At 37.9% G+C, this 14,079-nt stretch overlaps 1 protein-coding gene across 12 annotated transcripts in view; it reads right to left on the bottom strand.

Annotated features, from left to right (window-relative positions):
• Positions 1–11,957, bottom strand: part of LOC115769275 (voltage-dependent calcium channel type D subunit alpha-1) — a 29,259-nt gene extending 17,302 nt beyond the window's left edge. For 6 of the 12 annotated variants that reach the window (XM_030713987.1, XM_030713988.1, XM_030713998.1 and 3 more), the window contains exons 1-6: positions 4,808–5,503; positions 2,139–3,460; positions 1,854–2,067; positions 1,117–1,222; positions 779–918; positions 523–629 (exon numbers count right to left, since the gene is read on the bottom strand). In XM_030713987.1, coding sequence (XP_030569847.1) covers positions 523–629; positions 779–918; positions 1,117–1,222; positions 1,854–2,067; positions 2,139–3,460; positions 4,808–5,148 — 2,230 coding nt within the window. In that variant the 5' untranslated portion in view covers positions 5,149–5,503. Of the gene's footprint in view, positions 1–522; positions 630–778; positions 919–1,116; positions 1,223–1,853; positions 2,068–2,138; positions 3,461–4,807; positions 5,516–11,848 lie in introns of those variants that run through there. The other 6 variants (XM_030713992.1, XM_030713993.1, XM_030713995.1 and 3 more) reach the window with 4 other exon arrangements.
• Between the last annotated feature and the right edge of the window lie 2,122 nt (positions 11,958–14,079).

Below are 14,079 nucleotides of genomic sequence, written 5' to 3'. Positions count from 1 at the left end.
TAAAATATTAAGAATTTTCAATTTTATAGTAAGACCGGGAACACTACATTTCTATCAAATTCGGGCACATTTTTTCGGTATTTCAATTGGATTTATTTATGTGAGAACATATTAAACATTCTTTCATACTGCGTATTTGTTGTTGGCAATTTGTTTAAATAATCTGAACCTTATTCAGAAAAGATTGTTGATTTGCATAATTATAGTACGGAATTTTTTGTAGAATTCCAAGCGGATATATTTTGTTTTTGAAACAAGTTGATGTTCCTTTGAAAACGGACCAGAGACAAGTCGTTTGGTTATATATATAATTTATTTAATATAATACGGACTTGATCGATCGATCTTCAAGATTTCCTGTCTTTAAATCTTACTGTACACTCTCCCCTTACTCAATCTGTGCGGTATGTTAACTACGTTAGAGACCGTAGTTGTTGATTGATTTGCTCTACAAGGACAAAAGTGAATTTAAGAATTTGGTTTTTGAAATTTTTTGTTTTTGTTGTTGCAGAAAGCTCTTACTTGGTACACCCGATACAAGTCGCAATGGACGCAGTACACGAAAGGCTCGGAGCGCTTTCACATCGAAGGCATCCTTCATCAAATGGGACAGTGCTGTACTTATTGCTCTGTAAAATTGTTATTTGGATAGACAATTTCATACGTGTCTCAGTTTCGATTGAATTGGATATAAGGTAACATAGAAAATGGTTAAAACGAGGCCGATTAGATGGCCTGGGCGCTTAACGCTTTTAACTGGCATATTTTATATGCTTACCCTATAACTACAATTGTAAAATCTAATAAATTCCATCCATTTCTTAGATATGCACCATTATGTAACACAAAACCATATGCTAAAATCTTCATAACACATTCCGCTGTGAATATAACTAGGAATATATATTCAACTTTTTCCTAATTTTGTGTTGTGTGCGTGTATTATGAAATGTTTTTTGTTTTGGGTGAATGTTGATGCATGATATAAATGAAGCAGATGATTGGAATGCATAAAAGACAGATGGGAGAAATATATATAGATTAATAAACCACAATATCAGCAAATATATATATATAAGGAGATGCGCCTTCTGGTGCAGGCCACGTAGAACTTACCAAGGTTTGATTCGTCACGTTCGAATCGCTGCCCGGATAAGGCGTGTAAACGGCCAAGGCAATACAATTGGCAAATATTGTTAACAAAATAAGGAATTCAAATGGTCTAGCGGATGATTTGGATTAAGAAAAACCAGTTAAAGAAAATATATTCTAAAAGCTAAGCAAAGTCGAGCTAAACTAAAACTGTTGGCGTTATTAAAGAGGGTTTCATTAGAACTAAGGAGTTCTCGATTTTGTTTTGGTTGAAGGCAGTTCACGCTTTGGTTTAGTAAAAAAAAATTTTAAAATGGTTCTTGTGAGAAAATGTTGCAAGCCTTACAATTTTCGCTGAAAGTTTTTATCTTCAGACTTTGAACCAGTGGTAAAGTTGGAAGTTGAATTATTTTATTTCGATTCTTTGAATATAGGAGTGTATGGTGGAGGGAAAAATAAGTCTGTTGATTTAGTAAATATTGTGAACGAAGAACTAAACAACTTTTTACAGGCTCTTCTCTTTAAAAAAATGGATTGAAAGTTTGATTTGCTGGCCAACTTTGAACTTCAGAGCCAGAGAAGTGCATTAAAATCTGTTCGGAGTATTTGCATTTTGATAGATTTTTGATTGAACCGGCTTGTGGTTAAGACTTAATAATAACTGCAAGGGTATAAAAAACATTCCGTACAGAATCTAAAAACGTTTTGAGCATTGACTCCACGACGAGGCGTTAATTATTTGTCTATATGGAAAAGGATACTTCCATTCCACGATCCGTATGCAGAGCGCTCGTATGGGATTCTTAACGCCTAGACAGAAGAGCGCCCTTTGTGGTCGATCCGGCTGCGGTTTGCCGCGTCGCTGCGGCCGCTTTTGGCCGGCAGCGGCCGCCTTTTGTCCACCGGCGCCGCTGGGTCCAATTGTGGTGCCGTTCATAGTTTCCGGAATGTTAGCAATGCCCATGGCATCGATGCCTGCACAGAGTTGGTTTGTCAGGGCAAGGTCAGCACATACAGACAATTAGTGGTTGGTGGTTCAAACCTACCCATAATGTTGTTGCCGCCGCCCATATCCGATTGCGGATTATGGGCACGGGACATGTCGCCGCCAACCGCCGCGCCTCCATTGCCATTGGGCGTGAAGGTGCTGCCGCCAGCGGCGCCTCGCTCAAAGTCCATAATGTTAAAGTATTTTCCGGCGCCGCCGCCGAAATTATCAATCAGCTCCGCGGAGCTGGAGTAGAATGGCGAGAATGCTTGAGTATCGTCCTCCTCCTCTTCGTAATACTCGTCAACCTCCTCGTCGTCCTCGACCTCCTCGTCGTCGTCTTCGTCGTCGTCCTGGTCGTAATAGTCCTGATGCTGCTGTCCCAGCTGCTCCTGCTCATCAATATCAATAGTTGTGCCCTCGGGCTCGTCTTCTTCGTCGTACTCGTCGTCGTCTTGCTCGGCGCCGTCGTCCTCCTCCTCAGTGATTCTACATGTCCTCCGTATGGAGGGCCGTTGATTGCGTGTATTCCTTCTTACAATGACATCCGCATTGTCGTCGACATCGCCAACATCCTCGAGCGAGTCGTTGCCACTACGCACTGCGCCTGCAATGATCCTAATATCATCGTCCGCATCATCATCCGCATCCTGGCGTCTCTCACTGTAACTCTCACAGTCGGTAGCCGCCTGCTCTTTGGCTGCTGCCGCGACAGCTGCAACAATTGCCGCTGTGCGCAGCGTTTGCGAGCTAAGATCTGACCCGTCCGGATTGTCCGGATCGTTGTTGTCGTCGTCGTCGTTGTCCTCCTCACCCGGCTCACAGTCGTCGTCGCCTATGAAACTGCTGATGTCACCAACTCCAAAGCCATGCAAGGTGCTATTGTCGCCAGTAATGTCGCAGTTGCAACTGTTGCTGCTGCTGCTGTCGCCGCCAACAGCACTGTAGCTGCTGTCCTCGTCTCGGGCACCGCTGCTGTAGCTGCTGTTGGTGCTCCCGGCGCTGGTCACACTGTTCTGTGGCTGTTGTTGCCAACCCGCTGCCGCTGCTGCTGCCGCAGCGGACTGCGCTGCCGCGGTTAGTGCCTCCTCCGGCGTCAGGCGTTGATTGGCGCTGCCGGCGCCCGCTGTACCGCCGCACGAGGTGCAGCTAGATTTGCGACGCTGACGCTTGCTGCCGTTGCTGGAGCCTGCCTCGCTGCCGTTGTTGTTGTTGTTTTTGTGCCTGCTGCGCTGCTTAAAGTCGAGCTTGTAGGTGCTATTATTAACAATTTGGCTGGTGACCGTGCTCAGTGCTAGCTCTGTGTTGGCGCCTCGTATTCGGCTGGAGCTGCCCGCTGTCGTATCCTCACAGCTGGCAATTACCTCAAGCGGACTGCAACTAAGGTGCAAATAAAAAAATTACGTTAGTATGTTTATTTACTTTATATTCATTTTTACTCATACTAAATACTCATTGGATGCAGTTGCCAAAAACAAGAAGAGTATCACTTTAAATTTTTACACACGCTCTGCGAAACAGGAATATGGACATTTTACGTGATCATTTCTTGCTTATTCATAAAACCCAATAAGCAAGGCATTTAGCCTATTTACCCACTTTTAATCAGCTTTTCATTCCGATTCCTACATTTATTAACTAGGGTAACATCGTTTCATTGTCTTTCCTAGCTAACTTATTTTATTTATGAAAAGATTCGGCCACTCTATTATTCTATTAATAATATATATGTATGTTCAGAACATTTTTTCCAAACACAAATTTAATCATTTTATCGCTATCCACATAAAGTCCCTTTTTATCTGTGGACAATGATGTTGTGAACATAATTTCTGTTTGGTCACACTGAAATTATTTAATCGGGCAAATAAACTAATGAAACAGATTAGTTATAATATATCCTTATTTGTTTCTTATAATATATAAGCTCTCTAGAGATAGAAATATAATAAATTGCTTGGGCATACCCCTAATGCTGTTCAGCAGCCCTAGAATAAAGTCTCAAACATTTAGTAGTTAGTATTATCACTAACCATACAATGCGTAGATATACCAAATAGCCTTTTTTTTTATCGAAACTAGATAAGTCGCAACGAGGGAACCCCAAGGTTATGGTAAGGTTAGTGGTATTACCTATGCAAATTCTATCGATAAGCAACTGATATGATAATAGTAAAAATACTTTTAAATCGATACATTTTTAAAATAACACCTAGATAATACAAAAAAGAGCAGCAATAGACAAATGAGTGAGTTACAAATTGTAGTGATTGTTTTTGGTATTTTGTTGATCAAAGTTTTACTAATTTCTATACGCTCTTTAATTAAAAATTAAACTTAATAAAATATCAAAAAATGTATAATGTGTAAATACATACATATGTATCAAATATCCTCTTTGACTTTTGCAACAGAATAAACTGTCCCCCACAGTGGATTCCACTGCTCAGAAGTATCATATTATATCATGCGCTAAAGCATGCTTCTTCATGCTCTTTCATACACACACACTTACAGAAATATACACTTGCACAGTGGGACAAACAGCGATGCACAACATATAGTTACGATAGTTAGTATACGATAGTTATTGAGATTAATGTGGGGTGTCTTTGGCTAACTTACTATGCCCTAGAATTCCTAGAATTAGTTTGTTCCAAATAATCAAAGTTTTGGATTGCATTGGAAATGAATTTCTTTTCGTGCCCCAGCTGGAGCTGCATATACCTTTGTTGTAGCACCGTTGGACCTGTTGTTGTTGTTGAGGATGTTGTTGCTGGGGTTGTTGCTGTTGTGATGCTGTGTCCTGCGCCTGGCAACGGCAACGGCAACGGCAACGTTATCGTCGGCGATCGATGCTGATGATGATGCTCCGGCTTGACAATGATTACCTCCAGCTCACCTTTCGCTGTCCTCGACTTGCGATTGTATTTGCGACTGCCGCGCGTCGGCGTCTCGGCTTTTAGATAACGTCTGGAGCTAGCTGGAGATGTGGGCGAGGGCTTGCGTTCAATTATTAGCGTATTATCATCATAAGCTATGCAATTGACCAGCTCACCCCCACCCATTACACTTGTGGAGGGTGTGGCTGTTGTGGCTGCTGTTGTTGTTGTTGTTGTTGTTGCTTGCGACTCATCGCTGGGGTCATAAAGTTTTAACTCCTTCTGCCGCTGAAATTGTAGCTGACGGCGACGCTGAGATGATGTTGTTATTGGCTTTGCGCCATTGCGCGAGCTGCTTGTTGCTTGTTGTGGTTGTTGTGGTTGTTGTTGGTGTTGCTGTTGGGAGTGTTTGGTCAGGCATGATTCATCAATGGAACTCGGTGACAAATCTTTGCATGCGTCTCTAGCTCGATCCTTATCCTTAGCCTTATTATTATTGTTTTTATGATTTAATTTATTACTAGAACTATCCAAGGCATCGTGTTTGTTAATTTGTTGCTGCTGTTGCTGTTGTTGCTGGTGTTGCTGTTGGTGTTGCTGTTGTTGCTGTTGCTGCTGCTGGTATTGCTGTTGTTCCTCGGCTGTTGGCGATTGTTGTTTTTGCTGCGTTGACGTTGCATGCTCCTTACGTTCTCCTAGTTTTAATGGTTTATGATTTGTGTTAGTGGGCACATTTATTAGTATAGTTATTATAGGCTTGTGTATAGGGCGTTAAAATGGTGCGCACTGATATTTCAATATGGGGACTGTGATTTAATAAACATAAACAAAAAATGCGCATATGGACAATTATTGGGCCCACCATATGAACAAAAACCAATAAAAGTTCGAATGCTTTATTCCTATAACGGTCAGAAGTGACGAAGAAGACGTGGTCATTCACTCAATGTATGGAATAGGCTCTTAGAATGTAAATATATCCTATAATATGAATTATAAATATATTTTGGGTACTGATTTTTGTAACTGAGTATTACAATTTTAAGTGTAATGTTATGTGAAAGAAGATTTCAAAGGCTTTCAGCTTTTATAAAAGAAGAGTATCTCAAAGAATATATACAGGTTTTCCGCATTTATAAAGAAAAAGTCTCCGACAGAAATTATAAGAGCTTTTCGACATTTATGACAGAAAAATTCTGCGAGAGTTCAATAATGTTGATAAAACTAATTTAGTTAACACGTTAGGCAAATTATATATTTTTTATGTCTGATTCTAGAGTTAACAAGTCTAAATTCATTCAAATTTCTGGTCACAGTAGAAGCTTTCCCAAATATGGTCGTAAGCAAATACTGTGAATGAATTCATATATTTAAATATATATTATACTTGTCTTTAGTATAATGCCATAGTTGGCTTATCTTAAATATGAGTCTTTTAAAGCAGTCTCTTTAAATAAGTTAAAACTCTTCTATTAGAAAAGCCAATTTCTTGGCATTTAATGTGTTAATGTTGGTATTAAATTCAACACTAAAAGTTAAAGGGAGCGTACTTTTAATTCGTCTCGCCCATTGTATTAGAAATATTTAGGTATATTTCATATCATATGCAAGTGTTAGTCCTTTATTTGATGATTGATAAGAGTAAACAATAAATGATGCCTGCTGACAATTTGATGAATGATATTCAGATGGCAATCATGTGGAAATGTGTATATTACGCATACGCCATGTCATTTGGTACCTGTATTCATATTTGAAGTTTCCTTCCCACGACTAAATTGATTTTTGCTTTCATTCACGTCGCTGTCGAGAACTGTTTTATAAACGCTTTTCCATTAAATGCGGTCAACAAACAGCCGTCCAACAGGTGTGCTGAGTCTCAGTCTTCAATTGACACATGCCCGCATGCAAATTGTATTTGCGCTCTCACTCACACACACACACTGGCGCTCGCTCTCTCACTCACTCACTGCTTGGCAGGGCCTGCTAAAAGCTTTTTGTTGTTGTTAGCCACAAATTGAAGGGTGTTTGCATATATATATATATATTTTACTTTTATTATGTTAGACGGTGGTGCAATTGTTGCTCTTTGGACGCTTTAATGACGGTTTGTTGTGTTGTGTTTTCTACTTTCTTTTCTTTTTTTTTTACTTTGGTTTTAATTGGCTAATAAATTAATTAAAATTTGGCATTTGTTGAAGTCTGCTGTTAGTTTTGAGCTTAAAGTTTTGTAATTATAATTATATTTATGTATTATTATTATTCTTGTGGCTTGCCTTATCTGGGCTTATGACGATTATTGAATTTTGCTTATTTCCAGACGGCTGCACTACACAGAATTGCCATTAGTGCTGATAGCTTATCATTGATTGGCGCTCTATATATAAATCGAAACCCTTGACACACATGCAAAGCCTTTGTTCGTGTGTGTGTGTGTGTGTATGTGTATGTGCGCGTGTGTATGCGTGTGTGTGCGTGCGCATCAAAACAAAAACATACGCAATGTTTACATTTTCTTTGTTGTCGCAATATTTTTTTCGTTTCTTTTTTGTTTTGCCTAAACCGAACTGTCAAATGGGCAATCAACTTTAGTGCGCTCTCTTCCACAAAAACACATACACACAGACATGCACACTCTCTCGCGTTCTCTCTGCTCTCTCTCTCTCTCTCTCTCTCATTGCCTGGCCCTCTCTGTGCAGCAAAGCACAGTTTGCTTTGCAGCAGCCAAAAAAGTTTCAAGCCAAATGTCAAAAAAGCCTTTTTGCTTTCACTGAATGGCAGCTACTCCAGTGCTCCGCCCCGCCCAGCCCCGCCAGCTCCATTCCGCCCAGTGTCGCATTCGTCACTGATTAAAGTTGGTAAAATTCTAACCACAAGTGTGGGGGCGGGGTTTGGTGGCCAGGCGGGATTGGCGGGTGTATCGTCCGTTGGCATTTAGTCGCATTGGGGTCAAGTGCGCGCGTCTAAAAACTAATTTGCGCGTTTATTTTATGAGTCGCTTGGGGAAAATGCATAGCGCACTTTTCAGCGTACGCATACATTTTCCTGGAACCGTAACTGCTGACCGATTGACCTACCCAGGCATATGTAATAAGCACACACACACACACACACACACACACACACACACACACGCACGCACATCTGAACTCATACACGGAAAAATGCACATGCACAACACATTCACACACATACACACGCATACACACGTGAGAAAATTTCAGACGCAGTACGTAGAAAAGCGAAAGCGTTTTTTTTTTTCACAGCAGCCACGGGAAATGGACAAGAGAGCACTCGAATCTCACTAGAATTGGGTTGCTTAAAAGGCTTTACTTTGTTTTACATTTGGTTAATGTGTTTTAAGAATTATTTTTATTATTATTATTTTTCTTTGTGGTCTACGGGCAGGCCAACTGGACCAACAGCAACGTGAACGCGTTTAAGGAATCACACACAAAAGCACACTGTGCAGGAATCGTTAGCTTTTCGCGTGGCAACCGTGAAAATGCTGACACACAATGACAGGAGCTTTTGTGCGGCAGAGCTTACAAGAGGAAAGCTGACCTTATCGATTGTTGGGGTGCTCATGTCATAGGCAACTGGGTTCAGGCAGTCGCTTTATGGGTTTGTGCAGTTGATAGGGAGTTGTTGCTTTGAATTTTGGTGTCTCTTCGAAAGTTATATTTACTAATGAGAGATACCTTTAATTCCGCATAAATAAGGTAAAAGGCATACACATTTCTGCCCTGGGAAACCCCATCTGCATTTTTGATACTTTTTCAAAAATGGTTAAAGACAAAATAAATGTATAAATATTCTACCCCCTTTTGCGAGGGGATAATAAAAGACAACAAATTGAAGCAAAATTTTGAAATTCCTTTATTTATATTAAAGATAAGGAAAGTTTGTTTAAGATTACGTTTTTCTAATGCCATACTTAACAATTATAAACAATGAAAAAACGTGCAAATAGTCTTAATTAATGAAATCACGAATAATGCCCCTTGGATTCAATTCTTTATGTCTTTGCAAATTTCTTCAAATAAATGAGGCACAGAAATCATAAAAGAAAACGAAAGAATCCAATCTCGATCATAACAATGAGCTTTGTTTACAAACAAATTCGAAAAAATAAAATACACCCACATCTTTTCACGCTTATTTCGTTTCATATACGTCCTCAAACACTTTTATTAAGACTTTTATGTATATGTTAAATCGATCTCTTATTTAAACTAACAGATCTAGTTAGCTCTCGCTCGCACTCACATTTGTTGTCAAGTGCTCATCGCACAGCTGTTCGTAAACGACGCATGCGCAGATAGCTTTGTGTCCCATTTTGACAGTTGCAGAGAGTGACCGCGAAGAAGAGAGAGAGAGAGAGAGAGCGCGAGAGAGTGAGTGCAAATTAAAAGAGCGCAAGAGAGAGCACTCAGAATTGCTTGTCAAATTCAGTTTGAACTTTTACGGGCTCGAACAAATTTTCTTTCATTTTTTTCTTCTATTTTCTCGTCGGCTTCTTACAGCTGACTCATCGCCACAATTTTCTTGACACTGACAAATAAATCAAGAAATTTAAAATGTTTCCAATGTGTTTTCGCACTTTGCGAGTTCTCTACAAATTGCTAATGAGCAACATCCGGCTGGAAATTAGTTGTGGGTCAGCCTCTTTTCTTCCTTCATTGTTGTGAAAAATGAGTTCAAATGTTCACAAATTGTCAAAAGCGTTTCAATTTTCGAACAGCTATTAATATGATCATTTAGCTTGTGGGTAATTGCCTCGGAATTTGTTATATTATTTTTATCATTTTAAAGGGTGCGACAGGCTGTATATGTGCTAGCAAAACTCACTCAGTCTTTTTTATAGACATTGTTAGTATATATATATAAATAGGTTGCTTTTCCAAATATTGAACGTTGAGTTTACGGGTTTGAATCCGGGCTTGTCTATTGTGTGGACCACATAGCACTGACCTATTGGAAGCCTTTGTTATTGGCAGGTAATTTTCTGTAGTTTGGCTTACAGTTCGAATCAACTGCCTGGCCTAAGCTTTGGCTCATGGTTCACAGTTTTCTTTTTATACCCTGAACCCATTAAAAATGGGTATAGGGGTATATTGTATTTGTGCAAAAGCCAAATGTATGTAACAGGCAGAAGGAAGCTTCTCCGACCCCATAAAGTATTTATATTCTTGATCAGCATCAATAGCCGAGTCGATCTAGCCATGTCCGTCTGTCTGTCCGTCCGACCGTCCGTCCGTCCGTATGAACGCAAGGATCTCAGAACCTATAAGAGCTAGAGACTTGAAATTTTAGATGTAGATGCTCCTAGTTCCGATAATCGATAACTTACTCCGTTTCCAATCAATCGATTAAAATCGATATCGATATCCTGTCTTTTGTGCAATTTTGGTAAATAATAGGAGCTAGAGTCACCAAACTTGACATATAGCTTCTATAATAGAATATATATATGAATTTGATGTTGGAAGAAGAGGGTTCAGGGTATCCCCTAGTCGGGAGTTCCCGACTAGAACCTCTTACTTGTTCATATCTTGGTTCGTTTTATATATTTTTAAAATGTCATAAAAACAGCTTTAATTAATGATTGCCCATTATACTAAATATATTGCAAGCCTTGCATTTCTTTTCATGTAAGAATTAAATATAAGCTCTAGCCTAAAACAACTGCCAACTGCCAAATATAGTTAAATAAATTCAATGGCCGGAGATACTTATGATTTGGTGGTAGATCTCCGATGAGAAGGCTTGAATTTTAAGCCCAACCAATTGTTCTTAGGTGCGGACTTGTTATTTTATAATGGTTTGCCTTAAGATACGATTAATATTAAAAATATATTTAAATATCGGGTTTGAATTTGACTCACAATTGGTTTGCAGGCTAACTATGTACACAATCGGCAAATGTATTATGGCCGATCTATAAACTATGTCGATTTCTGACTTATAATATCATAATAAATAATATAACATCGATAACACATATAACACATTTATCATTTTTGTAGCAAACATTAACAATGTACATATTTTTGCTTCATTTTCGTATAGAACGTACGATCTTCAGCTGATTCATTTTTGTAACAACTCATAAAAATAGTTTTTGATTGTTCATCAAAAAATATTCGCAATAATTTAAAATTTAATAACTCAAGAACAAAACTTTGATCAATTCTGAAGGCCACATGGCCAGTTATAGGTTGTATATTAAATTTTATATGGCCATATAGAATGCGAACACCGATTTGATTTAGCGGCATGTCGGCTTAGTAACTATTAAAGAAGAGAAATGAAAAAAAAAGACGTGCAACGCTTCGGTTGTTTGAATGAAAAATGTGTTGCTAAATATTATTGAAAACAACAGAAAAACGCCAGAGCTGCCAAATTGTGGGCAACGCTGCGCAACAGGGGCACAAGAGGGGCATTGGGGCATTGTTGCTGGGGCCGGCATTAGTGGGGAGGCTGGTTCGTCGGTCATTTGGTTTGCTTGGGCATGATGCTGCTTTCCTTGCCCGCACTTCTATATTTAGATCAAGCACACGTAGTTGGATCTGTCGATGCGATCGTGTTGTTGTTGCTCATGTTATTGTTGTTAGCCCCAATTTTTAGTAGCCAGCAGACAATGAAATTAAATTTAGCTTAATTGAATTGCCTTTAGCCCAAAACTATTAAGAAATGCCTCAAAAAATAAAGAAACTCATAAATGCAATGCAGGCGCGAAACACTCAAAACTATTTAGCCAAATATGAGCTCTAACAGATGTAGCGCCCCCATATACCATTGTATAGGAATAGGAATATATATATATATATATACGTATAATAGATATAGTAAATTGCGTTTGCTTGTTCTACATTTTACTTACAAGATATCAATTCGTTCCCTCGTAGCAACAATAAAGCAACAAAAGAAATACAGGCAGCAAAATTTTTTTTGTGTCCGACGTACGTAAAAGTCCGAGCCAAAGGCAGGGGCACAGCATACGTGGCGTTGATATTTTTAACTCTACGAATTCTTCTTTAATTTTGTGTTTTATTTTCTAGAGCTGAGAAAATTCGCCTTTCTGACTCTGTATAAAACCGAAAAGAACAACAACTTTGTTTAAAATTTAACTAAACTAAATATTAATATTTATTTCTTTTTCTTTTGCTTGCCAAATTATTTTTAATATGGTCAAGCATATATGTGACAGCGCACTGTACACTTGGTATATATAAATATACTATATTTGCATATTCATACGTATATGCATAATTTCTTTTTGAAACACTTGCAACTTTTGGAGAATTTATATTTTGTAGAACTTCAGTGCAATTTCTTTACAATTTCCGCTTAATTTTCTTCGTAAAATGACTATAATTTGATTTGGAAAATCCCGTGCAGTGTTAATAATATAATTTTTTTTCTTTTCACTTCACCCGCACAGAGAATATAATTTGTGTGTGTAGCTTAAAAATAAATCTGAACACACACGGGCGCGTTGCGCGGCTGATGGGAGACCGCGAATACGCCGAGCCAACACACCAAATAACCCCAACGATCAGCCGAGAACTGTCAGTTGGCTGGCGAGTTCTTTCAAAGTGGCTACTCTCTGGTATTTTTCATGTATTTTTCGGCAATTGCATTTTTAGGTGATTTTTTAATAATATTTGTGTAGAGTGCATTTATATGTTGGCTCTAAAAAATGAATGACTACGTTTTAAACCTTTTTTTAAGCCTTTCTATGCGATTTTCATAAATGCCAATAAGACAACTTTTTTTATTTTTTGACAAAATATTTTTTATAGCGCCTTTATCTCTGTTTCCCCACCTTTGCCGATTGTTAATTATCGTTTTTCAATGCGATTTCCATTATATCAATTAAGACTTACATATATTAAAGTTTTTTATTGAACTCTGTGTAAAAATAAACTCCTCAAAGTAGCAGTAAAAATTTGTGCATAAAAAGTTCCACGATAGCAAAGTGTATTGAACATGGCGTATATATTTCTCAAGAAAGGGTATACAAATTATTTGTCCTCGCTTTCAAAGCTCTAACAGCACAGCTTTTAGCATTGAACAAAGCTTGTTCGGTGATGCTTTTGAAAGCTTTCTATCTAAAGCTTTTATAGAGAACTTCCTTTTCGTTAAATTCAACAAATATATTTATTCATATAATTAATACATGCAAATAGTTTACATTTACAATTAGTAACATTTTATTAACTAAAGTCTGAAAGATAATTTTTAAAGTTAACACAAATTAATTTAATTAAAATATTTAAGTGTCATAATCTATATATCTTTATATACCTGTCTTAAAAGTGCCTAGGGCAAGCTGTTTAAATCTGTGTAGCATGCACAAAAACTTTCATAATTACCAACTAAAACAACAACAGCGCAGCGGAATCTAAATGGCAATACACACACACACACGCACACTCGCACGCATACATAAACATATAAAAACAATATTTATGTATGATTTTGTCGGCAGAATACGGACTCAGAGCCAGACCAACTTTTGTCTGAGTTGAACTTGTAAGCAGCACCAGTAACAACAACAACAGCAACAAACAACACAACAACAACAAACAAACAACAACAACAATAAATGGGGCCAACAGGAAACGACTCACAGATTGTCTTTGTACCGCCGACAAGCCACTTGGCATCTGGTTGCATATAATTATGCACATGTTAATGATATAACAAAAAACAACTATAAAAGAATTGGACAAATGTAACACAACGAAGTATAAATGCCCTCTAAAAAGGGTTTAAATACTTACAAGTTGCTTGCGATTTTTAAATGTAGAGCTATTTATAGGAAAGGATATTCACATATTCATTTATTTATTTATTTCTCTCAATTTTTTTTTTCTTTAAAGATGTTTTTTTTATTTATACAAGAGGATATTTTCAATTTATTTATTTATCTATCTTAATTGTCTGCAATGGGACTCCAAGATGGAGTCATTAATAGAATATATTCCTATTAATTAATATATTTATTTATTTGCAATTAATATTACGAATTGGACGTATAATTTAGGACACTAAGGACTCATTAAATGTTACATTATTTTCGTATTTAATAATTATTTAATATTATAT

This window comes from Drosophila novamexicana, unplaced genomic scaffold (assembly GCF_003285875.2).
Source record: "Drosophila novamexicana strain 15010-1031.04,08,12 unplaced genomic scaffold, DnovRS2.1 tig00004549-arrow-arrow-pilon, whole genome shotgun sequence".
NCBI lineage: Eukaryota > Metazoa > Arthropoda > Insecta > Diptera > Drosophilidae > Drosophila > Drosophila novamexicana.
Note: the sequence above shows the minus strand (reverse complement) of the source record. Positions and strands in the feature narration are given on the sequence as shown.